Here is a 25,810-nt window from a genome sequence, read left to right as displayed (position 1 = left end):
CTAGGGGGAACAGTCTGAGTTACCCTTGATCGCCTCTAGCAGCAGGCACAGAGGCAGTTTTGGCGAAGGCTGTTGGGCCCCTTGGCTGCAGAATCTGTGCTGTGTGCAGTTACCGAAGCCCTGAGTGGAGGTCTGAGGTCTCAAAAGGAGAGAGGTAGGTGAGACAGAGACCCTTCCTCCCCACTCAGAGGGTCCATCCAGCTGCTGAGGGTCCCTCTTTAGCCTGGATGGCAAGAAAGACGTCACCCTAGGCTGAATGGAGGTTCTTCCCTGGCAGCATGGTGTGGTTAACGCAGAGTTGTCCTGCCTTTCAAGGGGGGCATCTTTCTGCCATAACGTTGCTTGTAGCCTGTGAGCGTATTCATAAGCTGCTGCATTCTGTCAGAGCCGCCTGCTATTCTAGGCACCGTGACCCATCCTTAGGGAGGCAGTGTGACCTGCGTGGGTCCTTGCAGCCAGCGCTTCAGAGGGCCAAGGCCAGGCAAATTGGAGCAAAATGTTGTCTGGAGTAACATGAATCCTCCACACCAACTGGAGATTTCTCCATGTGCCCAAGGCAGGGGTGTTTTTTATTGGCAAGGAAGGGGGATCCCATGCACAAGTGCTTGGTCTCACCTTCCTCCTCACCAGATACAGGAGCTGTTTACAAACTGAAGCCGGACTTCCACTGTCAGGGTAACTCTTAGATTCAACTTATGATGGTAAAATATCACATTTTCTTCCAGGACCCACAACAATTTGTATATGCCAGAGATGGTGGCTAAATTGGGAGATACCTTTGCGAAGGCCTTTGACATGCTGGAAGTGGAGAAGAATGCCATCCTTGGTAAGTAGCTGCTGCTTACAGGGAAGCCCAGAGTGGAAATGTCACTTAGTGCAGGTATTCCTTGACTTAACGATCATAATTGCTATTGCTAAGAGAGACAGTTAAGCGAGTTTTGTCCCATTTTATGACCTTGAGATAGTTGTTAAGTGAATCATTGCAGTGATTAAATTAGCACAGTTAAGTGTTACATTTAAGTGAATCTGACTTCCCCATTCACTCGGCTTGTCAAAAGGTCGTAAAAGGTGATCCCATGAACCCTGGACACTGCAATTGTCACATATATGAGTCAGGTGCCAAGCAGGCAAATTTTGATCACCTGACCATGGGGATGTTGAGCAGTCAGTCGTAAGTGTGAAAAACAGTCATACGTTAGATGTTTTGGTGGTGGTGTAACTTTGAACAGTCACTTAATGAATGGTTGTAAGTCGAGTATTAAGGTGGCCCAAATTGGAGTAAATTATTGTCCACTCAAACGAAAACCCAGAGCCTCTGATTTTCTTACGTTTTAAATGAAACAAATCTCAGATGGTCTGGCAAGGCAAATATGACAAAAATGTGCCCCTGTCTTCCCCAACACTGCTTTCCTTGCTTTCAAGTGCAACACAATTTAACTAATCCATCTACACCTTCTCCAAGTCATCCAAGCATAGTTACCACATGCAGTGAGGCCTCTGTTTAATGGGCCTTTTGAGGAAAGGGGACATCCATAGAAACTGAAAGTGCATCATTTGTGATGTCAGCTTATAACCAGTGCAAAATACATCATTTGGGATGATATAGATCTCTTGCATGATGATATTAATATGCAAATGACAAATTTATGCAAAAGAACTAAATACAATTTAGCAAAAATACCTCATTCAGACTACATTGTAGACAGTAAATCCCTTATTTCAGCAAAGAACGTTGATATAGAAATGTCCATTGTATCTCATGTCCACTAAACAAGGCCCTGTTAAATCAAGGTTTTGCCGTACTTTACATGGCCTTTACGGACTTTCAAGTTTTTTAGAATTCAAGTTTAAACCCTGACTTTTCCTTCCAAATTCAGCCTGAACTTGACTTCTCTAAACTGCTATTCTTGCTTGCCGTTTTGTATAATACATGTGGATTTATACAGGAAGAGATTTAGCAAATTTATACTGGAGAAACTGGTCTAGCAAAATGATGAGTCCTTGATTCATCTTTGCATGGACAACAACGTCTACTCATTTTCTGTAGGGTCTCTTCTTGCAGTTAGGACACTGACAGACTAGAACAGCTGATAGTCATGTCTGCCTTTAATGATCTCCACGCCAAGATCTTTGGAGGGCTGTTCTTTCCTTTCAAACCAAAGCCAAGCTCCCCTCATATATTTACAGCTCTGTCTGGTTTTCTCAGGAGTGTTTCTATTTATCCTTGCCTATTGGCAAAATAATTTTACAGAGAAAACTGCTGGAGTCCATTTGCACCAAAGTCACATAAACTGCCTGTAGCAAAGAATGAACACTACCAGCATGTGACGGCTATCGAAAGTTGACCCTAGGCACTGGTCGCTACCCCCCTGGGAAGCCGGAAGGTCATCTGGGGACCATCAAGCCTCTCAAAGCAGACAATACAGAGCCTGCAGCTCCTGCAGTAGACATTAAACTTCCAGGCATCCAGCAAATATCAAAAGAGTACTGGGACCTGGAAGAGTTTTTAGTGAGGAAGATTGCAATTATCTCCCCGCTCACCGACCCACCGACTGTGCAATAGAGTTCATGCCTGGGGCAAAACTACCGAAGCCTAAGATGTACTCCATGACCCCTAAAGAAATGGCGGAATTAAGGAAATACATCAATGCCAATTTGGAGCTGGGCTTTATCCAACCAGCCAAGTCAAAAGTAGCAGCCCCCGTTCTCTTCAAAGAGAAGAAAGATGGGGGGTGGGGGTTTGAGATTGAGCATTAATTTCCAGGGGATTAACACTGTTTGCATAAAAAACACCTATCCCCACCCCCTCATGAAGGACATGGTTTACAACTTGCTTATGCCTAGTCAAAGTATTTTTTTAATTGTGTTTATTCAATCCCAGCTCCCCATCTGTTTTAATGAATAAGGTGGAAATTGCTAAATAATTTGACTTGATCAATCTTCAAAAAACTCAACACACAAAAATGTTCTTTCAAAATATTTATGGTATACCCATCACATTCTGTTAAAGAAGTTAATTGTACATGGGTTTAGGATCTGAAGCTACTTCTGTTTTGCAAATAATTTTTATTATATAAAGTTTATAATGCGGACTGGAAAGATTTATTTACATTACACAGATTTTATGTTTGGAGGATACTTCTGCTCTAAATTTATTTGGATTTCAGTCCATCATGAATTACATTAGTTTCCAAGCAGGTAGAAGTCTGCACGGGCATGATTATGATTAATTATTTTGTAAAAGAAATCAGAGAAAATATTGTTTTGCTTATAACTGCTCTCTGAAATCATCTCATTTTTACTGCTGTTTCTCTCAACTTTTAAGTTAAAAGCATTCGTGCTCCAAATTGACCTACTCCAAACATCCACAAGTAAATTTGTGCTTTTGGTAGCCAGAACTGCTCAGGTCACTGCCTGAGGAGATGAATCTCTCCACTGATAGTATTTCCTCTTTTGTTAGGTCTCCCCCAGCCTTTGCTGGAACTTTATGATTCTCCTGTTTACAAAACAGTCTTAGAAAGGATGCAGGGGTTCTTCTGTACACTCTATGACAACTGGTAAGAAATTCATAGATTTTCCATAATGCTATGTTACTTCACCTGTGGGTTTTCTACTACTTTTCCAGTATGGGACAAGGAAGATCTTTGTTTGACCCAGCTGGATTTGTATGTTTTTGTAATGGTATAAAGAGAAAGGAATGTAGATGGGCTAGATGGAAATTGGCCTGATCCAAAATGCCAATTTTATTTTGCACAGATAAAAGTACAAGGAAGTTTTTTGAAGCAGAGTACCTTTTGGCTCTCCTAGACTGTGCTTTTTGAATTGCAGTTTCCACATTTTGGGTAGTGCTGGCTCATCCATGCAGCAAGATTTCTATGTTGTTGAGGGTCTAGCAGCTGAGCTCCTCAACTCAGCCTTCATCAATCTGGACAATATTCCTGACTACAGACTCCGTCCTATGCTTCGTATCCTTTGTCTGGTTTTTGTTTCTAGTTCCCCTTCCAAATTTGTTCTGATTTCCATACAATGTCCCAGCTTGAGTCTTGTTCTTAATTAGGACCCTTTCTTCTGCAACTGACCAGATCCATTATAGATTGTAGATCTAATTAGTTAAAAAAAAACCCTAAAAGCAACCTAGATAGTACAGGCAGTCCTCAATTTACGACTGCAAATGAGCCCAAAATTTCTTTTGCTAAGTGGGATGGTTGTTAAGTGAATTTTGCCCCATTTTATGATCTTTCTTGCCATGGTTTTATTAAGTGAATCACTGCAGTTGTTAAGTTAGCCACACGGTTGTAAAGTAAATCTAGCTTCCCAATTGACTTTGCTTGTTAGAAGGTCGTAAAAGGTGATCACATGACCCCCAGGACACTGCAACTATCACAAATATGAGTCAGTTGCCAGGCGTTCGAATTTTGATCACGTGACCATGGGAATGTCACAACAGTTGTGTGGAAAATAGTCATGTCACTTTTTTCAGTGCTGTTGTAACTTTGAACAGTCACTAAATGAACTGTTACAAGTCGAGGACTACTTGTATCAGAATAGAACATAAAGGTATATGCCTCCCAAGGTTTTTAAACCATTTGAATAACTCAGAATGAAGGCAGACATTTCTGTGATTCTAACACGATGCAGTTCAATTCTATGATTTCAACAGATGCAGATGTTCAGCGGGTAGATCCTACTGAACATCTGCATCCATTGATCCAATGTTTTTCACTGTCCAAAAGGAAAGAGAGATCCCATTTAAATCAGACTTGTAGAACTTGTAGTCTACTAAGGCAAGTGTGGTCTTATTCCTACACTTAAAATAATGTACTGAATTTTTGTTACATGATGCCTCTAGTAGACTATGGCCATATCAGTGCATTGTAAAATCCTGATTTAGATTTCTAAATGAGATTTCTCTCATTCTTTCCTTGAGAATATAATGTCTTTTGGGGTAGGGGTGTTGGAAAAAAATCAGATCTATGAAAAATTCAGAGATGAGTGCATCTGCCTGTTCTGAGGTATCTGGGAGCAAAATTATCAGTTCACGAGCAGAAATTGCCATGACTGGATGAATCTAATGGTTTTCCGTGGGGGGAATATAGATGTGTATTTGTGCTGCTCCACTTCTTTAACTAGTTTCATGCAAGGTGTTTTTGTGAAACCTTTCGTTGTCTCCTGCCCACCTGAACACTATGAATCTTTGATCTGCCCTATACTTGGACCACTGTTCACCTACCTTCATATGGTAAGAACAAAATACTGTGTCTGAGAATACTGAAAGAGAGTGAGTTTTTGTGGTGAAAGTTTGAAAATGCTAACTAATTAATTAGAAAAAAAACCAAGATCTCATCTGTTCTCAGTTTCCTTGTACTTGTCAAGCACTATTATGCTTGAAAGCATCCTTTGCTTAAGCAAAGGATTTTGCTAGATGTGATGTTGTGGCAAAATTCCTAGAGATATTTTTGCATATCATTAAGAAACCAAACCCAATCACAGAATCCATACTCCCCACATCTTTATCTCATGTTAATAGATACTAGTTACTATTGCTCAAAGCTTTCGCTTATAGAAACAGAGCTTGGTAAGGATTTAAGATGCTCCCAAACTTAATTTGGGATGCATTCCTTATTGATTTATAATATTTTAGCTGTTGTTACCTCCTTATAGTATACTTGAGAGTTTTTGACAACCCAGAAACGTATTGTATTGAAAACAGTATTGAACTGTAGTTTCATAACAAGTACTAAGAATAGACTCTGTACTGGAGATATCAGTAATAGCATGTGGTTTTCTCTCTCGGGCTTTAAACTTCTAGATAAGTTTTACGTGGAATGTGATATCATCTTTATGCCCTATAAAACAGAGTAAATTGAGAAGTGTCGGCCACTGAGATACCCAGTGAAATTCATAGGTATATAAAACTAACCTCCAAAATACTTAAAACTCTGAAAAAAATGCAGCTGAGTGAGATGTTTTACAAAGATTTCAGTGCTTATTCTAACTCTTGTAAAGAATAGAGCACAGCTGAAAGAGAATGAATTAGGTAACTTTGGTGACTGGCATAGCATGAACAGGTCACTGAATTCAATTTGATCTGTCACTTGAGTTTGAAGTGATTTGATGTAGATCATACAAAACTCCGAGCATACAGGTTATCATTGAAATCCTTTATGTCATGTTGCTTTTTTTTGCCAGAGGCTGTCTCAGAAATGGCAAGTTATCAATCAGCGGAGTTTGGTATGGTAAGTCTAAGGCTTAAACAAGAGGACTGTATTTGAAACTTACATTTTATTCTTTTTGTAGTCTTTTTTACATTTTGTGCCTGAAGTAGCCTTTTCTGAAAGGGACAACAGTAAGGTTTCCTAAGGCAAGAATAATATCAAGAATAAAGTAGATAAACAAATTAAAAATCTATGTACTTTTGGCACTGGACAAGATGTTCTTGCACGAAGTACTCAAAACTAAGGTGGCATAATGCAGAAGCTTTTCCCTAATTATGTTCTGTCTAATCTCTGATTGTGGAACCCCAGAAGATTATCAACACATTGTCTTACCTGAACAACTCATTTGGAAGATGTTTGATTACCTCATTCCCAAATTATTTAGAGCTTTTAAAGGTTTGAATCTGCCTTCTGAATTGATTTAAAAACAGATCAGCATTTTTTAAAAATGGAAAGGATTGTTTCACTGGGTGGCTACTCCTAGACAGCAAACTACCTGTCAGTTAAATTTTGACAAGTTGAATTTTTTAAAAAATAACAAAATATTTTATGGCACAGATGTTGCCGATATTATATCGCAAAGCTATGATCCTGATCCTATTGCAATCTCATTTAGAACAGGCTGGGTATCACCATATGGATCAGATGAACCATCTTTAATTAATATTTTAGTCTTGGTAATATGATAATAGTCAGCATCTGTTGCGCCTCTCAAATTTCTGTTGTGCCCTTCAGGTTTCTGTTGCCATCCTAAAATCTGTTTCCTTTATTATTGAACAGTGATGAAGATACAGTAGATGACAATCCAGAATCTCAAGAGATGTTGGAAGAGCAGCTTGTTAGACTGCTCACCCGAGAAGTTATGGATCTAATTGGTGGGTGAAATGAGTAATGTATGGACACATCTCCTTAAGTGGGTGCTATTCGTAGTTTTTACAGGCATTTAGATATTACAATACTTGACAGCTACCAGATTACCTAAGTATTCGCTATTTTTCTTTTATTTTCAAAAATGTTCTTGCTCATCTCATCAAAATGTTCCTTTATCAGCGGTAGGTTAATAAGATAGGCCTAATTATTTTCGATCATTGTTCTTGGATCTTGATCTCCAGGATGAAAAGATTGATAATGACAAATAAATAACAAGAAAAGAACAGCCATTTTCTACAGCATATTCTCAGCTGCTAAACACTAGATCAAAATTGTTTGAAAGTATGTCCTGCAGTATGTGAAGGTTTAATAAGGAATTTCTCAAAATACACATTCATGTAGAGTCTGGCCTTATTCCTTCCTCCTTGGCTTTTATCATTTGACTATTATGTCCAAATCACTTGAACACATAAAATCCCTTGCTCTTAACCATGGTGATATCAGAAGAGGTTTAGTGATCACACTTTATGTTATTCACTTAATATAAAAAGGATTGCATTCCTTTTTTTTAATGAACTGAGATTTTCCAGTGTAAGATACATTTCAAAGTTTTGCAAAGTAAAAATTAAATGATAATGAAAGGAATTCTTCAAAGGAAGGCATTGTGTCACATTGACTCTGATATTTATCTTCTTTTGATGTATTCATAGCTGTTTGCTGTGTGTCAAAAAAAGGTGCTGAGCAGAATAATACAGTTACTGCAGATGGAGACGGTAGGTAAAAGTATTGGTCATTCTGCTGCCCTTGAGATTTGAATTGAATTGGTCCTACATGTATAAAAATGTGTGGCTAACATACTTTAAAAAATAAGATTATTCTTCTTGTTCTATAAATACTGTACCTTTGGAATTGCTAACCACTTCAGTAGTTTAATTGTTAGCAAAGAATCAAAGCCATACTTCAGGAATCAGTGACACAATATCCCAGCCCAAAAATGGATGTAAGAATCTTAATTATCCATGGCTCCAAGAATAGTATTTCTTCACTGCAGGTTTTTTCTCAGATTGATTATCCCCAAAGATTCATATTTGGACTTGCTGTTCTATAGGTCATCTGCCTCCTTTTGACAATTTCTGGTACCGTGACTTCAAGATAAATGGAATTGTGAAGAAATACATTTCTCTGTGTGTCCGGCCAGCATTTTTAATACATCTGTGCCTTGTTCAAGGAACAGATATTCTGATCGAGATATGGTTAGTAATGAATCTCGTTCACATTATTTTCCCTGATAGATGAGGAGATGATGTCCACAGAGGTGACTCCATCAACCAACTCTGAGCTCACTGAATTGGGCAAATGCTTAATGAAACAAGAGGTAAGGAAACTCTGGTTCAATATTGTCTTCATATTATTTGTGAGAATTGAAGGATTCAGTTTAACTCTTGAAAATATAATATCTCATAATAACTTCTTCCTGCTTCACATTCTTTGAGGGAATTTGTTCTTTTATTTTAGCCCCCCCCCCCTTTCTTTTTTAGAATAAATTTAGGAAGTGAGCAATTCTGAACATCTTTGTTCAAAATAGATGATAGATGGATGGATGGTAGGTGGATGGATGGATAATAGGTAGAAGATAGATAGATAGATAGATAGATAGATAGATAGATAGATAGATAGATAGATAGATAGATAGATAGATGATGATAGATAGATAGATAGATAGATAGATAGATAGATAGATAGATAGATAGATAGATAGATGATAGATAGATATAGATGATAGATAGATAGATAGATGATAGATAGATAGATAGATAGATAGATAGATAGATAGATAGATAGATGATAGATGGATGGATAGATAGATAGATTGATAGATGATAGATGATATAAATGCAGTCATAAACTCTCATATTCTATGATTATCTCTCTTAGCAGTGGAAATCACAGCAGTCCCAGTTGCCATAACCCCAGGAACATGGATGCCATTAAACGAGTCCATTGTAAGAAGAGTCAGGAGTCCCTGGCAAGCAGACTAGTGGATGAGGGCTACAGGCCAAGGGGTTGCTGTGGGAGCTAGGGATCATGGGACTTGCTAGCAGCACTCCTTGGCCGTGGCCTTCAGCAGTCTTGGCCCACGCCACTGTTCCCAGCACCTGCCAGTCTCTCAAGCCCCATGCTCCCTAGTGCCCACCTACAGAATTAGCCACCCTACCCATAGCTCTCAACCACTGGCCTGCTTACTGGGAATCCTGCCTCTTCCTAGACAGAGAAAATCACAAAAATAAACTGGTGTGATGAGGTGGCAATCCTGAATGCAGACAGGCCCGCATTTTTATCACATGACTGCAGGTAATGCAATGGCTAGAACTTTTGAGAATCGGTCATAAATCCTTTTTCTCAGTGCCATCATAACTTTGAAGTTCCTGAATTAATGAATATAACTTAAGGACTATCTGTACACTCTTTTCCTGATTCAGCAAGGCCTTTCTTCTGTTTTTGAAGAACAGAAAAAAGATTCTTTCTTCTGTAACCTCATTACATTACCAGTTATATTTCAGCTGCCCTAGAGAGATTGGGATCCCTGTAGAAAAAAACGTCCGTAAATTTAGAAATTACACACAGACTATTCAGTACAGATCTGCTTTTGAAACAATCAAATACGCTCTTAAAGGGTACTGCTTTTGTGAAAAACATTTATTATGAATAATGTCTTCTTACAAGAATATGGAAATATTGTGGCCAATTCTAGTTCTGTGGGGAAATAGGATGATTCATCTTTTTCTACTTGATTAAACCGACAAAGTATTATTTCTGTGCTTCATGAAACATTGAGAGTTCTTATGTATCATGAAACATCTCAAGTTCTTAATTCTGCCCCATAACAATAAGACAGAGAAAACCTGTAAGGCTGTAACTGATCTTTCTTTTTATTTTTTCCTAAGAATGTCTGTACTGCTCTGCTAATTACAGCCTTCACATCCCTTTCCTGGAAGGATACCTTGTCCTGTCAAAAAACTACCACCCACCTCTGTTGGCCATTGCTCAAGCAGGTACCTCAATACTGAATTTAGAAGGATACAAAGTGGTGAATGTCATAAAGGGGTATTGCATGAAATAAGATAGGGGTAAATATCAGAATTTCAGCCCCTTCTCCCCATCTTGCTTCACTTCAATCTCTCTCCCATAGGTCCTCTCAAAGAATATGATGATCCCTGAAGCAGTGATCTGGTTTTTCACAAGTGTGCTGAAAGGGTTACAAGTTCATGGACAACATGATGGGTGTATGGCAGCACTTGTCCATTTGGCTTTCCAGATCTATGAAGCTTTGGTAAGGAATGGGGGAGATAATCCATTCCCAGGTCTGCTGCCATCTTTGCTGTTTAATGCCACTCCAAATCCAAGGCTCATTTTGGTGGGATGCAAAGTTCTGAACATACCATTAGTGGTTAATTCCCTCTTTGGAAATAGCCATTTCTCTTCAGGCAAAGGTGCATCCTGAGTCTTCTGTTTGTTATTTTAAGCGTCCACGCTATGCTGAGTTGAAAACAGTGATGGAACAAGTCCCAGAAATCCAGAAAGATTCCCTGGAGCAGTTTGATTCCAAAGTACTCAACGTAACGCTTCAGAAGGCAGCAGACAAACGGCGGAAGGACCATTTCAAGCGCCTAATTGCAGGCTGCATAGGGGTAAGGCATGATGTCAAGCAACAGAGAAATCATCTCATTTCTCAGAAGAATAAGCAGGGGTTTTTTTTTTTCCTTCCCCTCTGTTGACTTTAACCAATGTCAGAGCTTACCTGTTCAGCCCGTTAGTTGTGACTTATGTTACACAAATCCTAAATTGTGATGGTAGAAACATTGGGTACTTGTGGAGATCTAACCACGTAGCCTTTACTATTCTATATGATTCAAAATATTCTCCAGAACCTATCTTAGCCAGGCCATCCCTGGCTAATTACCTACTCACTGTTTAACAGCAATAGAATATATAGCATTTGATATTTTGTTTCTGGCTTTGAGTGACTTGAAGTTGATCTGAGCTAAATTCAGCATATGCTGAACAATCTGGGACACAGGAACAAGATGCACCCCCCCAAAACAAAAAAATTTATGAGGAGGTCATAACACCACGGAGGGAGGGGGCAAGAAATTCTACAATTTTAGCAGAGGCTATTCTTGGTGGAATATTTCTATGCATTGTTTGCCTGTTCATCTTTGTTTCCTTGCAGAAGCCCCTAGGAGAACAATTCAGGAAAGAAGTCCACATCAGAAACCTTCCATCTCTTTTCAAGAAGGTGAAAGCACCCCTAGGAGCAGACGTTTTTGACAAAAATGAAGAGGAAATTCTCATTGCCCTCTTTGAGCCATAAGCTAAAGACAATTCCACTTTTTCCTCCTTTACACTCTGTTGTTTCACAGTAGCCATATTTCCTTTGTTTACTCCTTTCCTGAGCCCTGATACAATTCTCCCTGGCCTCATTCTCCTTTTGGGGTGGGGAGAGGGGAGTTGGGGAAAATTTTCTAGCTCCACTTGCAGCTTTACTGAATAACTTTTATCTTTTTACTTTTGGATGGCGGTTGCTCAAGCATTCCAGTCCAACTGTCATTTGTCCAGTTCTTTACGAACAGCCCTTCATACATGCATACAGTACTTGACCGTGGAAGGGAGAAGGTTCTGCAGCCTCTCATTCTCTCTGCTACTTCTCCTTCAGGACACCTATATTGTTGCTGCCTCAACATGACACTAATAGGAGACCCCTGCTTCCCTGTTGGAAAAAGACAGCTTGGATGAAGAAATGCAGATGTGCATATTGGGCGTTGATGAATCACTTAACTTACACTAACTCAAAAGTTTTATTACTTTTGAGAAATAACACTTGGTCATACGTTCCACCAAACCATTGAGAAACGGAGTGAAAACATTTTTTTTATTCAACCAAGCCTCAGGAAGCCTCCGATTAAACACCCTCTTCTTTGCCCTAGAAACATTGTTGAAATAGGTATTCTAGCTGCAATCAGTTCTCAGCTGTCAAAAGTAAGAATTTTCTAAACACAATGAATTCAGAACCATTTTATACCAGTCTAAAAGAACTTATGCTGAAACGCTCCCCCTGAATGTAGAATGCAGTACAGTTCTGGATAATTTTGTTCAGTGTCTGATGATATAGAATGTCTCCAGGCCAGGTCTTAAGTGTTTGTTTATCCGAGAGAGTGATAGAATGTGGGCATACATTTGCCAGAATTTAATTTTCAGTCTGAAGAATTAGTATCAAATAGGACTTTCCTTAGTGGCTACTGTAATAGCTTGACTACAGGTATAACAGAATGGAGATTTTCGGTTAAGCGGCTAGTAGTATACACATCTGGTTACATGAAAGAAAACAGGTCTTAATATTGATATTTGGATCCTCACTAGGAGCCAGACTCCACTCTTGTTTATAATCCTGATCTCAGTGTAACATTTATTTAAACCAAATTCCCCTGTTAAATAGCTTTGGAATCTAGCCTAACTGTATTTATTGTGTTTTAATTACATTTTAATTTACTGTGCCCATAATAGATGCATTTAAAACAACCGAGGGTTTTTTTTTTTGTAGAGATGTTGTATCTGAAAATGTCTCCAAATGTCATTAAAAGTCTCTTCATTTTATACAAACATTGCTGTTCCTTTGCCTTAACTCTTTTCACACCTTTTTTGAACATCACCACCACGGCTGTTCTCTGGGTCAAACACTGCAATTATGAGAATTGCATACTTAATACAAAACATGCTGCCCTGACGGAAGCTCTCCTGTTCAACTCATTAAATCAGCAGCATCCTTTGGAATGCCTGGTCAACTTCTTCAAAAGATGTACCTGATTGTGCATGCACAAGTATTTTCACAGAAACCTTTAGTAAACTTTACACATACAGTAAATAAGCATAGGATGCAAAGCCTGCAGATGATTTAATGCTTCAAGCTTTTGTATGAATGCTTTGCCTTGCTTTATTGAATATACTCAATAAAGAATACATTATTTGGGGGTAAAAATTAGACATTCTTATCAAAGTTGGGCAACTCCAGCTTTTTGAGGCTTATGGGATTGTTCAATAAATTAAAAATAACATTTTTGATGACAAAGTAGCACAAGGAGCTAGAGCAGTGATGGCGAACCTATGACACGCATGCCACAGGTGGCACGCGGAGCCATTTGTCAGGGCACGCAAGGCGCTGTCCTGTCAGCTGCCCTGCATGTGCGCGCTGGCCAGCTGAGTTCACCCTTTTTTAAAGCCATTTTTCGCCCTCCCCAGGCTCCAGAGGCTTTATAGGAGCCTGGGGAGGGTGAAAAGAGCCTCCCCTGCCCTGCCCCCGAGGCCCTCCGGAGGCTTCATGAGCTTCCCTGAAGCCTCCAGAGCGCAAAAAACCAGCCCTACGGGCAAACCGGAAGTTCAAAAATGGACTTCCGGTTTGCTTGGAGGGTCGTTTTGACTGCTCCGGAGGCTTCAGGGAAGCCTCTTGAAGCTCCCTCAAGCCTTCAGAGCATTCAAAACAACCCTCCAAGCAAACCGGAAGTGACTCCTGAAGGTCCCTGAAGCCTCCAGAGGGCTTTCGGGGGGGGGGCGGGGAGGCTGTTTTCGCCCTCCCCATGCTCCTATAAAGCCTCTGGAGCCTGGGGAGGACAAAAAAGCATGCAAAAATGGGGTGGTCGTGCTTGTAGTGCATGCATGCGCACTGGGGGGGTCGCACATTGCATTATGGGTGTGGCACACCTGCACACGACCCCCCCTGCACTCCCCCCACTTATGGCACGCGAACCAAAAAAGGTTCGCCATCGCTGAGCTAGAGCAATTCCTGCCCTGTGCCTTCTACTCTTCATGTTATATGCTGCCAAAGGTTATATACTTAGCTCACGTACTTCAAAGACTTATACACAACAATATTCCAGTTAAGAGATGATTTCTTGCAGCTTAATTTTTCTACTTCAACTATTTTATCAATAGGAGCTTTCTCTCGTTTCAATTAGAAATTCTCTATCAGTGAATAATGGATTAAACTGGAAGTATATTCATGTTTTGCCAGAAAGTAGCTAAAATGTACTTCCTTAACTTTGAAAACAATTGGAATCCCACACTTGGAGTGGGAGGAATATTCAAGGTGGTCTTTCCCTACTTTGAAGAGAGGCATGTGTCCCAGTAACTAAAACGTAATCTTTTAAAATAAATGTAGTGAGAGAATGTTAGGAGTAAATATTTTAGACCAGCATATAATACCGATATTATACATAAATGTACGAAATAATGACAATTAACAGGATTTAAATTCTTGAAAGAATCAAGTATTTTCATGGACATTGAAGCAGAAAACTACAGCTCAAGCACAGATCAATTGACTTGGGGATTTGCTGACTAGAAACTATGGACATCGAGTAGTGGTGCTAAATCATAAAACTGTCGTAGTATATAATACCAGATCAGCAAAAAGGTACTATGTTATAGGTGATCGACTACACAGGTAAGATTTCTACCCCACTGTTGTAATGGAAACTAAGACTAACACAGGAAATTGTACAGTTCGCTCTAGGAGTTTCCAATTGCAAAGCCTTATCAAAGAATGGCATCTACCATTGCCGGACCACAAATAGTACACAGGGCACTTTGTTATCCTGAATTTCAGTTGTGTCCATGTTGTGTAAATAACAACAGCAATGGTTCAGCAATGATTGTTCTTTGACATCTCAGAAGGGTCATTGCCTTACAGACTGATGCAGTCTTCTTGTTCTTCAAATCAGACGTAGGGATTTTGATAACGGTATTTCCCCACAAGAGTCTCTTGTGTTCCCAAATTTATTTCTTCTGGATAGATTTTAGCTCTTCTAAGAAGCGTTGGCATTTTCCCATTAGTACTTTGATTGCCTCACTCACCAGCACATCTGGAGGCAAGATGCCTGTGGATTCTACAGAGACTGGAGGGAGAAAAAAGGGTCTCAGTTTGAACTATCATAAAGCATAAACAAGATACGGTATTAAACTGTTAAGTAGCAGATAAGGCATTAAGACTTCACTAATATAAATGGTTTCAGATTTTTAGCACTGAATGAAGGATTGGATCAAAATGATCTAAAGATAGAGTTACATAATGATGTTAACATGACTACTGAGATAATTTAGTTCTATTTTGATTCTACTGAGATTATTTGATGCAAAAACAAACTATAAAATAAAATACAGTAGAATACAGTAGAATAAAAAGTAAGGAAATTACACAAGGTGCTTTGTCATTTGACATTTCCAAGCTAGTGGTTAGCTACTACGCAACAATATTAGACAATCCATAAGTGCAGACATTCTCCAATGCAGTCCTATCTAAAGGCTGGCTTTCGGTGGCACAATTTTCTTTAAATCTAAAAATTAATAAGGCTGAGCCGCACCTGCAACTCTCATTTCTATTATTTCAGCTTCCAAAACAGTCCTAAATCATACCCATCAAATTTGATAAGTGAAGAGTTTAAAAAAATAATACAATAATACAATAGCAGAGTTGGAAGGGACCTTGGAGGTCTTCTAGTCCAACCCACTGCCTAGGCAGGAAACTATACCGTTTCAGACAAATGGCTATCCAACATCTTCTTAAAGACTTCCAGTGCTGGGGCTTTCACAACTTCTGGAGGCAAGCTGTTCCACTGATTAATTGTTCTAACTGTCAGGAAATTTCTCCTCAGTTCTAAGTTGCTTCTCTCCTTGGTTAGTTTCCACCCATTGCTTCTTGTTCTACCCTCAGGTGCCTTTGAGAATAGTTTGAGTCCCTCTTCTTTGTGGCAACCCCTGAGATATTGGAACACTGCTATCGTGTCTCCCCTAGTCCTTCTTTCTATTAAACTAGATATACCCAGTTCCTGCAACCGTTCTTCATATGTTTTAGTCTCCAGTCCCCTAATCATCTTTGTTGCTCTTCTCTGCACTCTTTCTAGAGTCCTCACATCTTTTTTACATCGTGGCGACCAAAACTGAATGCAGTATTTCAAGTGTGGCCTTACCAAGGCATTATAAAATGATATTAACATTTCATGTGATCTTGATTCTATCCGTTTATGCAGCCTAGAACTGTGTTGGATTTTTTGGCAGCTGCTGCACACTGCTGGCTCATATTTAAATGGTTGTCCACTAGGACTCCAAGATCCCTTTCACAGTTACTACTATTGAGCAAGATACCACCTATACTGTACTTGTACATTTCACTTTTGTTGCCTAAATGTAGAATCTTATTCTTTTCACCATTGAATTTCATTTTATTAGATAGTGCATAATGTTCAAGTTTGTCAAGATCCTTCTATATCTTTAGCCTATCTTCTGGAGTGTTGGCTATTCCTGCCAGCTTGGTGTCATCTGCAAATTTGATGAGTTCCCCATTTATTCCCTCATCCAAATCATTGATGAAGATGTTGAAGAGTACTGGGTTTAAAACAGAGACTGTATGCCATGTAGATGCAGTTCCATTGAGTGCGGTTGGTCAGCCAGTTATGAATCCATCTGGTGGTGATGCTGTCCAACCCACATTCTTCTACTAATACTAGGAATGAAACCCCTTTGATTTTCAGAGGCCTAGGACTCCAAACCTTTACCTCTCAAAAAAAAAAAAAAAAAAAAAAAAAAACAATATGGTGAAACATTCACTCCATCCTCATGTCAAAAACCACCTGCTAATTATTACCTCCAAAAAAAGAAATATTGCTCCTGATTCAAGGAAAATCGTGTACCAATTTTACAATGCATAAATATCATTTTTTTAAAAAGGAAATTACTCACAGATGTAGTGATCTCGTACCCGAGCCAGACGTACAAGGTTTTTTAAGTCATCATGACGAAAAATTTCTCTACTGAATGTGTCCAATCGAGCATTAGCTACTCTTGCTACTTTCTTTCCTGGGGAGGAAAAAAAAAACCAATACATAAAAATATTAACATACCTTCAATGAACCTTTTCTACATACTATTGGATTATGTTTAGTCTCCGAAGAGGGGCGTGGGAGGAGTCACACATGGGTATTAACACAGCCCTTTTGCCCTGGAGGCTGAGGTAAATCTTGAGGCCACACCTCCGTACCTCCTCTGACCTCCCAGATTAACCTCAGCCTTCGGCCCAGAAGGATTGTTTTTCCTGACTCTCCCTCTCTTCGAAGACTTCAAGGTTTTTTCCAGAGGTTTTAGGTTACTTACCTTCGGACTGCTTCTTCACCCCTCCTCATCCGTGCTCGTCGCAGCTAGCTCCAAAGCCTCTCCGCTTGCTAGCACAAGCCCCAGGCAGCTGGGCGCCCGTGTAAGAAGGGAGGAAGCCCCGCGCCGCGAGGACCGCCGAGGCGGCTGCGCGCCTTCCAGGAGACCTTCGCTGGACATCGTTGGAGCCAGGAACCGAAAGATCGGCTCCCAACGCTCCCGAGCGGCGGAGAATTGGGCCGCAGGTCGGCAGCCGCCATCTTAGCACCCCCGCCATCTTGAAAAGAGCACGTGGGAGAGCGTGTGACCGGCGATCCGCCTACGGACGCCGAGAGCGCTCAGAAGATTCCACTGAAGCCGGAAGAGGCTTCAAAGGCCTGAACTCCGCCGGTGATCCGGGGAGGGCCGAAACACGGTGGGGAGCCGGCAATCGGGCCGTGGATCGGTGGCAGGGATTGCTAAGAAGAGCACAGAGCTTGGAAGAAGCATGTGCACAGCAGCAGAGGCCGGCAGAAGGAGGGGGTGGTGAACAACGTCATTGTGAGTACCATGGCAGAGGCAGCGAGGAGCAGGGGGACCAGGCCCAGATCCCCAGGGGACTCGGATCCGGGAGAGGGGACCTCCAAAGGGGCCCCAGCCACCAGAGGGAGGTCCTCCGCTAGGCAAGGCCACCCCAGAGCCGCTAGGAAGGAGAACTCCTCTAAGGAGGTACGGGTAACCAGGGCCTCTAGGAGAAATTTCAGGGCCACCATCAGCCCTTCTCCGATCGATCAGAGCCGAGCACATCTCCGGGATAGAGAACCAACAGGCGGATTGGCTCAGCAGGGAGACAGTCGACAACGGAGAGTGGCAATTCCATCCCACTGTCTTCCAACCGATCTGCAGGAGGTTCGGCCGTCCAACAGTGGACCTCTTCGCAACCCCAGCGAACGCCCAGCTGCCAAACTTCATATCGAGGTTCCCAGCCAGAGACGCCATGGACACGGACGCGCTGCGCTGCATCTGGCCGCCCGGTCTCCTCTACGCCTTTCCCCCCCTTCCCCTCATTCCCAGGGTCCTGAGGAAGTTAGTGGCAGAGAGAGCAGAGATGGTCCTAGTGGCCCCTTCTGGCCACGCCGCCCCTGGCTAGCAGACCTGGTGGATCTGTCCTCAGTCCCCCACTGGAGGATCCCGCAGGGGGAGTTGACCCTGCTCCAGGGGTCTCTGGAGCATCTGGACCCGGAGTGGCTCCATCTGACCGTCTGGCGATTCAGCGGGAACAATTAAGAGGGGCCCAATTCTCCGCGAAGGTCATTAAGACCATCGAGGCGTCCAGGAGACAGTCTACAACTCACATCTACAATGCCTCCTAGGTCACCTTCGCGAACTAGTGACATCGTCCCAGCCGCGGCTTCTGTGCCCCAGGTGCTGGACTTCTGCAGGAAGGTCTGGAAAAAGGTCTGGCCCCTAGCACTCTGAGGAGGCAGGTCTCTGCCCTTTCCACGGTCCGGGGGTGGTGGTGGACGCCCCGCCTTTATCCCAGCACCCTGTCCTAAAGCACTTCCTCAAGGGGGCGGCGAATCTGAAGCCCCTTGTGGTCCATCGATTCCCGACCTGGGACCTACCCACGGTCCTCCAGGTTCTGACCGAGGCGCCCTTTGAGCCCTTGAGGGAGGTCTCCCTCCAATTCCTGACCCTCAAAGTAGTCTTCCTAGTTGCCATCACGTCGGCCAGGAGGGTTTCAGAGGGTTTCCACCCTCTCCAGCAGAAGGGACCTCTGCTCATTCCTAGACACCCGGGTCACTTCTGTCCGCAGCCTTCCAGGGATAGAGAGAGATCTTGGCATTGCCTGGACGTCAGAAGAGCCTTGCGCACGGCCCCCTTCAGGTGCTCTGAGGCCCTCTTTGTCTCCTTTCAGACGTCCACCCAGGGAGCCAAGGTCTCCCCAGCCTCCATCAGCAAGTGGATCAGATCGGCCATTTCCAAGGCCTACGAAGCACAAGGACTCCAGGTTCCTGAGGGTATCACCACACAGTCCACCAGAAGTGCTGCCACCTCAGCGGCCTGGGCCACCCAGGCTCCTATCGAGGAGATCTGCACGGCTGCCGCCTGGTCCTCCCCCTCGCCTTTCATCAGGCATTACCGGCTAGACGCCTCCGCGGAGGCGGCCTTCAGGAGGAGGGTTCTTCAGGGAGTCTTAGACTCTCGTGGGGCTCAGGCCCAGTGATCCCTCCCATGGACATTTAGCTTTGGTATGTCCCATGTGTGACTCCTCCCACGCCCGTCTTCGGAGACTGTCAGTTGGTCTTACCTGAACTGCATGTCTCGAAGATGGCATGGGAGTAGTTACTTCCCCCCCGTTAGGGCGCCCTGCGCCAGGGGCCTGAGTTAGTTCAGTGGTCAGTCAGGGACCAAGCAGGAAGGATGTGTGTGTGTTTATCTGTCCCTTCCTCTTTCAGGTTCTTTGCTACGACCATCGGTTAATCTGGGAGGTCAGAGGAGGTACGGAGGTGTGGCCTCATGATTAACCTCAGCCTCCAGGGCAAAAGGGCTGTGTTAATACCCATGTGTGACTACTCCCATGCCATCTTTGAGACATGCAGTTCAGGTAAGACCAACTGACATTGTCTCTGCTTCAACCCAACTACAAAACAGATTCCAAATAACATCTTGCCCATCTATATTTGTGGTTTAACCTGGACAACTCCACCGCCCCCCCAGCAGTCTGACTCTATGTAGACTTTTCCAGATACCCCTCAATGAACTTAATTGAGCTTCTCTTAAGGGTGGGAATCAGTCTTCACTTATCAGAACCCAACATCAAACGTTCACTTGACTTTCAATAGTCGAGGAAAATAGCTTTAGTCTTTGCATAGCAAATAGACAAAAAAAGTAGAGGGATGCGTCCAACCAAAGATCCATTTTTGTTGTGGCTATGTTGCCATTTTTTTGTAATACAGCCCCCAAAGAGCTGATTGGAAGATCAAAAATTAGACCATCAGGAAGGCAAATATGCACTTCATCAAACAGAAGATATTAAGTTCTATCGTTTAGTGCAGTGCTTCTCAAATAGTGGGGCGGGCCCCCCAGGGGGGGCTCGAGGCTCCGTAAGGGGGGGCTCAGCTCAAATTATTTTATATATTTTTGTTTTGCAGGTTAAAGTTTTTTTTAATATTGTGTTCTTTAAATCCTGTGCTCCTTTAAATCTTTTCTGCTACAGTTAATAAAGCTATTCTTTGTTGTAAATTGATCCACATTTCTTTCTTTTTTTATTCTCTTATACGTTAATAAGGATACAGTGTTATGCAGAGGTGTACTTATAACAATTTTATAGACAAATGATACTATTTACAGTTGCGCGGGGGGCGCGAAATGTTTTCTTCTTCCTAGGGGGGGCATGACAGAAAATAATTGAGAAGCACTGGTTTAGTGTGTGGACGGGGGGGGGGGGGGGGCGGAGGGAGGTAGAAACTGGTCAATAAAATACAATTTGTGATTTTGTACCATTTAAGGAACAAAGAAAGAAATTACCTCTGATTTCCTCAATCTCAATAACTCCAGAAGAAAAACATTTTTTCAGCCGCTCAGCTGCTTCCCCTTCAACAGGCTGCAATAAAGTGATTTCTGGCAACAAACGGTAACTGGCTGTGGCAACTGGAGAAAATTTGGCATGATCTTTGCCTAAAGAAAAAGAGTGACTTTTAAAAAGCAAATGAATGCAATCAGGCATGAATGGGATGAAATGGAGGAAGAGAGAGAAAGCTGGCAGCAAACAGGATTTGTTCTGCACATCTGTCCAACCCTCTGGATCAGGGGTGTCAAACTCACGTCATCACAGAGATGTCACGTGACATATTGGGACTTCGCTAAACCAGGCGTGGGGATGGCCAACACGTGACGCACCCGCCCCACGGGCTGGGAGTTTGACAGCCCTGCTCTAGATAATAAAAACCAGTTGCACTCTTCTAAATAGGCCGTGAAACTTTCGTAACATTTGTCAGTAATGCTGGTTACAACAAAGAAGCCTCTGAGCATAAGCAGAGAACGCACATGGCAGGGATTCTCAAACTATGGTCTGCAGATTGCCAGCATTCCACATAGTCCATAACAGTCTTCCCCACTAATCCATTGCCAATTGGCTTATCAGTACCCTATTCACCTCAGCCCTGGTCTCCAACCTACTACTACTACTACTACCAACCTTTACAATTTGCTGCTTCACAAAAATGAATTTGTCGACTGAAAACAGATTCACTGAAGCACACAAGCGGTAATACAAATAAGCAACAGGGATGCTACATTTCACATTACTGACTTTATCTAATCCAAAGCTCAAACACACTCTTTACAATGCAAAGACAAGAATTACAAAGTGCTGTGGACCAGTTATGCTGGCCCATAAACAAAAGAACACCGACTTATTAGACAAGCTAGAATAATCCAAGTGGTGAATCAACTACACCTTACCCTCTCTAAAAGGGAGCCCATCAATGAGATCTAGCATCTATTGAGAAAATATCACCCATATGCACACAATGAGTAGTCCCCACCACCCCAAAAAAAGTGAAATTACCAAATTTATATCAGAACTTTAGCTGTCTCACCAATGCCCTTTACACAGTGCATAAGTACATCAATCTCTTGGCCGGGACGCAACTGAGCAATGAGGATATCATCGTGGACAGGTCGGAAATTTGCATTCATGTTGTCAGCCTGAGATCCTAGTGGTACCCATTCCATGTGTTTGCTGTAAACTATAAGAAGACTATTTTTAAAAAGAGTTGTGCTTACAACTACACAGACAATTACACAGGCATTATTCAATTATTTGCAGGGCCTTATGTGCTGCTCCAATCCAGCAGGGCATCTTCTCAATCAAAAGGAAATAGCTAACAATTACATTCAAAGTGAAGAGAAGGGAAGGCAAAGCCACACACACACACACACACACACTCACTCACTCACACAAGCCCTGAGTTCTTTATTTCAATTTAAAGAAGGAGAAAGATTTGGTAGACTGAGAAGCCTTGAATATGAGATTATATCAAAAGAATATTTGTATTAGAAACATAGAATAGCAGTCACTGATGACTTGAAAGCAAGAATTTTACCTTTATGGTTGATATAAAGCTCATTAGGATCAGATGATTCTCTAGCCGCCTGAAGATTCTTGCTGCATTTTATTTTCAACCGAAACTGTAGTGTGTTAATTTCATCACATTCATCTTCTGAAAAAAGCAAGGAAAAACAAAGTAAAGCAAGATGCACACACATTGTTTTAAGTTCTACTTAGTAGTAGCCAGCTTCAGCTCCTGACAAACACCTCCAACATTGTCTTACCTTCACTCTTGTACTCAAAGAGACGAGGATCTGCACAAATAGGAATCAGTCCCAAACGGTGAGCAAGGATTTCATCCTGTACAATGGAGGTGTTGTTGTATACAAAGACTTTCTCCACAGCCATGGTTGGCACCTAGGCAACAATTAATCAAAGCACTGGTCCTCAGTATCTTACGAATTTCTGGATTCTGGTGGCCTAACATACTGATCTAAACATCAAGTCTTAAGGTGGGATTTTTAAAAAAAAGGTTTTGTAGACTCCCCAATGTTCTTGTATTACTTATTCACTACCCTCTGATTACATCTTTATTTCTGAAAAGTTTCTTCAAGCTCCAATGGGAGGAACAGGCAATTTTAACAATGAGATCCCAGAGGTACCCACTTCATGTGCTTATACCTACTATGCACATATAACAATACTGCCAGTTTGGCCTAATGGTTAAGGGACCAGGTAGAAATCAGGAGACTGTGAGTTCTAATCCTGCTTTAGGCATGAAAGCCAGCTGGATGACTTTGGGCTAGTCACACTCTCTCAGCCCAACTGACCTCACATGGTTGTTACTGTGTAGAAAATAGGAGGAGGGAGATGTATTAAGTATGCTCACCACTTTGAGTTATTTAAATAAATAATAAAGGTGGGATATGAGAGAGAGAGGGAGAGAGAGAGAGATGGAGATGAGAGATAACTATAGGTTTGCCCTTTTGGACAACAGCTTTCTAAATTTCAATGACCTTATCTATAATACTTGCTCTTTTCCTACAACACAAAAGTATTTTAAACTTCTACAAATCTTATTGTCTAATAAACTGCCTCATTTTAAAAACTGATCTGAAGACTTCGTATTACAATTTGTCTTTCACAACAGAGTCTTTGACAATCCTTCTCAATGCAAATCTTGTGATATTTTTCAGAGTATGCCTAAGCATTAAAATACTAATATGACAGTGGTGGGTTCCGGATCCCGTTGCAACCACTATGCTGCAACGGGGCTGGGCATCCACCACATGCACGCATGCAGTGGTACTTACCGCCCACGAGGCTCCACCTGCTCGGAGAAGCGTTGCGCAGGCACCGTACGCTCCGTGCGTGTAAGCCTCAAATACAGATAAGGAGAGCGGGTGGGCAGGTGGGCCCTCCGGAGCACCCTACTGGAACGGTACCTGGTGCTCCCAGCAGGCACCGGTACGCCCGTACTGGGGTGTACCAGTCATATCCCACCACTGCAATATGACTATGCTGGCATTACTTTGTGGAAAAGAAATCAATACCTCAGCAAGCAAGATCCTTCGGAAAGCATTAGCAATGGCCGCATCAATCCCCACCATGTCAAATTCCAAAGTACTTTCATCCATATGGATCATGTCTACTCTGAAATTCTGTGAAAACAAAGTTTGAAAACAGGCATCTATAGGCATCTCCTTTTGGTTAAAAAAAGATTTTGCTGACAAATAGTAAAAACAACAATTATTCTTATAACCAAATCTATTCAAACAGTAGCCTCTTTAAATCGAACTCTGGTTGAGGAATAAGTCTTACCGTGTAATTAAATGCGTATGTCATTATCAATGCTGAAAATTCTGGTATTTTACAATATTCTATAAATATTCATTTATTCAATTCACATTCTCCCTAGTTTTTCCAGTCAGATGAGCACAGAAAACGGCTCGTGCAAATCTTTCATAAACAGCAAGAAATTGAACTAGGTTCTCCACCAAACAAGCAATACCTACGTTTGAAAATACACTACAAATACAGACTACAAACAAGCTAATAAGATTCAGAAATAGTGTTTTGCACTGATTTGTTGTTATCAAGTACGGTTAGAAACACCACCGTTCCAAGGAAATCGGCAACTTTTGACTTTAAACTACTTAACAGAAAGAATCACTTCCTTCTCACCTTTTCAAATCTTTGCTTATCCCAAGCATCATCGTATCCTGAATAATTCCCAGGAAAATCTGTTGTGTGGACCTGGAGAGGAAAGAAACACTTGGTAACTCTTTGATAGAAAATGCAAATTATGGCAAGTTCAATCCCTAGATAGAGCTGAACTCCTGAACAGTTGCCAACCTGTGTTCTCTATATGGGTATGTGTTCAATAAACTACAGGTAGTCCTTGACGTATGACCACACTTGAGCCCAAAATTTGTTGTTAAAAGTTTGTTAAATGAATTTTGTTCTATTTTATGACATTTCTTGTCACAGTTGTTAAGTGTAATCACTGCAGTTATTAAGTTAGTAACACGGTTGTTAAGTGAATCTTGCTTCTCCATTGACTTGGCTTGTCAGAAGGTCACGAAAGGTGATCATATGACCTGGGACACTGCAACCGTCATAAATATGAGTCAGTTGCCAAGCATCCAAATTTTGATCATGTGACCAAGGGGGTGCTGCAACGGTCGTAAACATGAAAAACAATCACAGGTTACTTTTTACAGTGCTCTTGTAACTTCAAATGGTCATTAAGCAAACTTGTAATTCAAGGAGTAGCTGCAACGACTTAATTCAACATACAGGAGTTTCCAAATTCAAACCCAAGATGACTACTAAAAATAACGCTTTACAGAATTATTTGGACAACTGGTGTTCAGCATCACTTGAGACTTTCAAGAAGGGATTGGACTGCCATTTGTCAGAAATGGTGTAGGGTCTCCTGCTTGAACAGGGATGGGGGGGTTGGACTAAATGACCTATTAAGGTCCCTTCCAACTCTGTTAATCCGTCTTGCATACATGCATCTGTTTATCTTCAAGCAGCAATTTGTTTTTACGTGGAGAAACTGTCAAATATCCCACACAAAATCCGCAAATCCCTTCCTCTGCATCACGAATGTTAGCAGCGCTTCATTCATTTGGCTGCATTAGATTCATATTGTTTTATATGTCAGGCTTCTCTCCAGGAAACATCCACTGAAATAATTTACACCCCGTTTCGTGGCCAGACAACACCATCCCTCCACCCGTCCCGCTGCTTTCTTTCGCTTACATTGCGAACACCGAATTCGCCCAGAACCACGCGGGTCCGCATCTCTTCCACGCTCCCGGGAGCTGCCATCTTTCACGCAAACGCGTTACATAGGGTCCAGCCAAGCCCAGTGCGCAAGCGCAAAGTTTTACCATCGAGCAGGAAAGCGTCCCCTCTCACGTGACATTCGAAATCCGGTTGAACGGCTCTTCCCACCGAACGGAAGTGGGTGGCGGTGTGCCGCCAT

General features: G+C 41.9%; 2 protein-coding genes across 4 annotated transcripts in view; one reads left to right on the top strand and one right to left on the bottom strand.

Annotated features, from left to right (window-relative positions):
• XPO5 (exportin 5) overlaps window positions 1-12,745 on the top strand; it is a gene marked incomplete at its 5' end in the record, with an annotated part of 41,604 nt that extends 28,859 nt beyond the window's left edge. For 2 of the 3 annotated variants that reach the window (XM_081941293.1, XM_081941295.1), the window contains 12 exons: window positions 726-826; window positions 3,461-3,557; window positions 3,829-3,965; window positions 5,142-5,239; window positions 6,190-6,236; window positions 6,996-7,090; window positions 7,796-7,858; window positions 8,378-8,460; window positions 10,031-10,138; window positions 10,276-10,416; window positions 10,610-10,774; window positions 11,317-12,745. In XM_081941293.1, coding sequence (XP_081797419.1) covers window positions 726-826; window positions 3,461-3,557; window positions 3,829-3,965; window positions 5,142-5,239; window positions 6,190-6,236; window positions 6,996-7,090; window positions 7,796-7,858; window positions 8,378-8,460; window positions 10,031-10,138; window positions 10,276-10,416; window positions 10,610-10,774; window positions 11,317-11,457 — 1,276 coding nt within the window. In that variant the 3' untranslated portion in view covers window positions 11,458-12,745. The remainder of the gene's footprint in view (window positions 1-725; window positions 827-3,460; window positions 3,558-3,828; window positions 3,966-5,141; window positions 5,240-6,189; window positions 6,237-6,995; window positions 7,091-7,795; window positions 7,859-8,377; window positions 8,461-10,030; window positions 10,139-10,275; window positions 10,417-10,609; window positions 10,775-11,316) is intronic. The other variant, XM_081941294.1, reaches the window with a different exon arrangement.
• Window positions 12,746-14,382: 1,637 nt separating this feature from the next.
• On the bottom strand, window positions 14,383-25,726 carry POLR1C (RNA polymerase I and III subunit C). The gene is made up of 9 exons (XM_081944403.1): window positions 25,585-25,726; window positions 24,499-24,570; window positions 23,868-23,975; window positions 22,599-22,731; window positions 22,370-22,486; window positions 21,863-22,012; window positions 20,790-20,939; window positions 16,872-16,988; window positions 14,383-15,031 (listed from the first exon to the last, which is right to left on the bottom strand). Exons 1-9 carry the CDS (start codon window positions 25,651-25,653, stop codon window positions 14,913-14,915), a joined length of 1,035 nt encoding a protein of 344 aa, XP_081800529.1. The 5' UTR covers window positions 25,654-25,726; the 3' UTR covers window positions 14,383-14,912.
• Between the last annotated feature and the right edge of the window lie 84 nt (window positions 25,727-25,810).

Source organism: Natrix helvetica (genome assembly GCF_964273705.1).
Source record: "Natrix helvetica genome assembly, chromosome: 2".
In the NCBI taxonomy this organism is placed as follows: domain Eukaryota; kingdom Metazoa; phylum Chordata; class Lepidosauria; order Squamata; family Natricidae; genus Natrix; species Natrix helvetica.
This window is presented reverse-complemented; position numbering and strand designations above follow the sequence as displayed.

Excerpts from the sequence above, each read along its gene's own strand:
- POLR1C (XM_081944403.1), bottom strand. The coding sequence starts at position 25,653 with ATGGCAGCTCCCGGGAGCGTGGAAGAGATGCGGACCCGCGTGGTTCTG. Across the intron at positions 23,976-24,498 it reads ATAAGCAAAGATTTGAAAAG|AATTTCAGAGTAGACATGAT; the intron begins GTGAGAAGGAAG and ends TTGTTTTCACAG. Across the intron at positions 16,989-20,789 it reads TGAGATTGAGGAAATCAGAG|GAAAGAAAGTAGCAAGAGTA; the intron begins GTAATTTCTTTC and ends TTTCCTCCCCAG.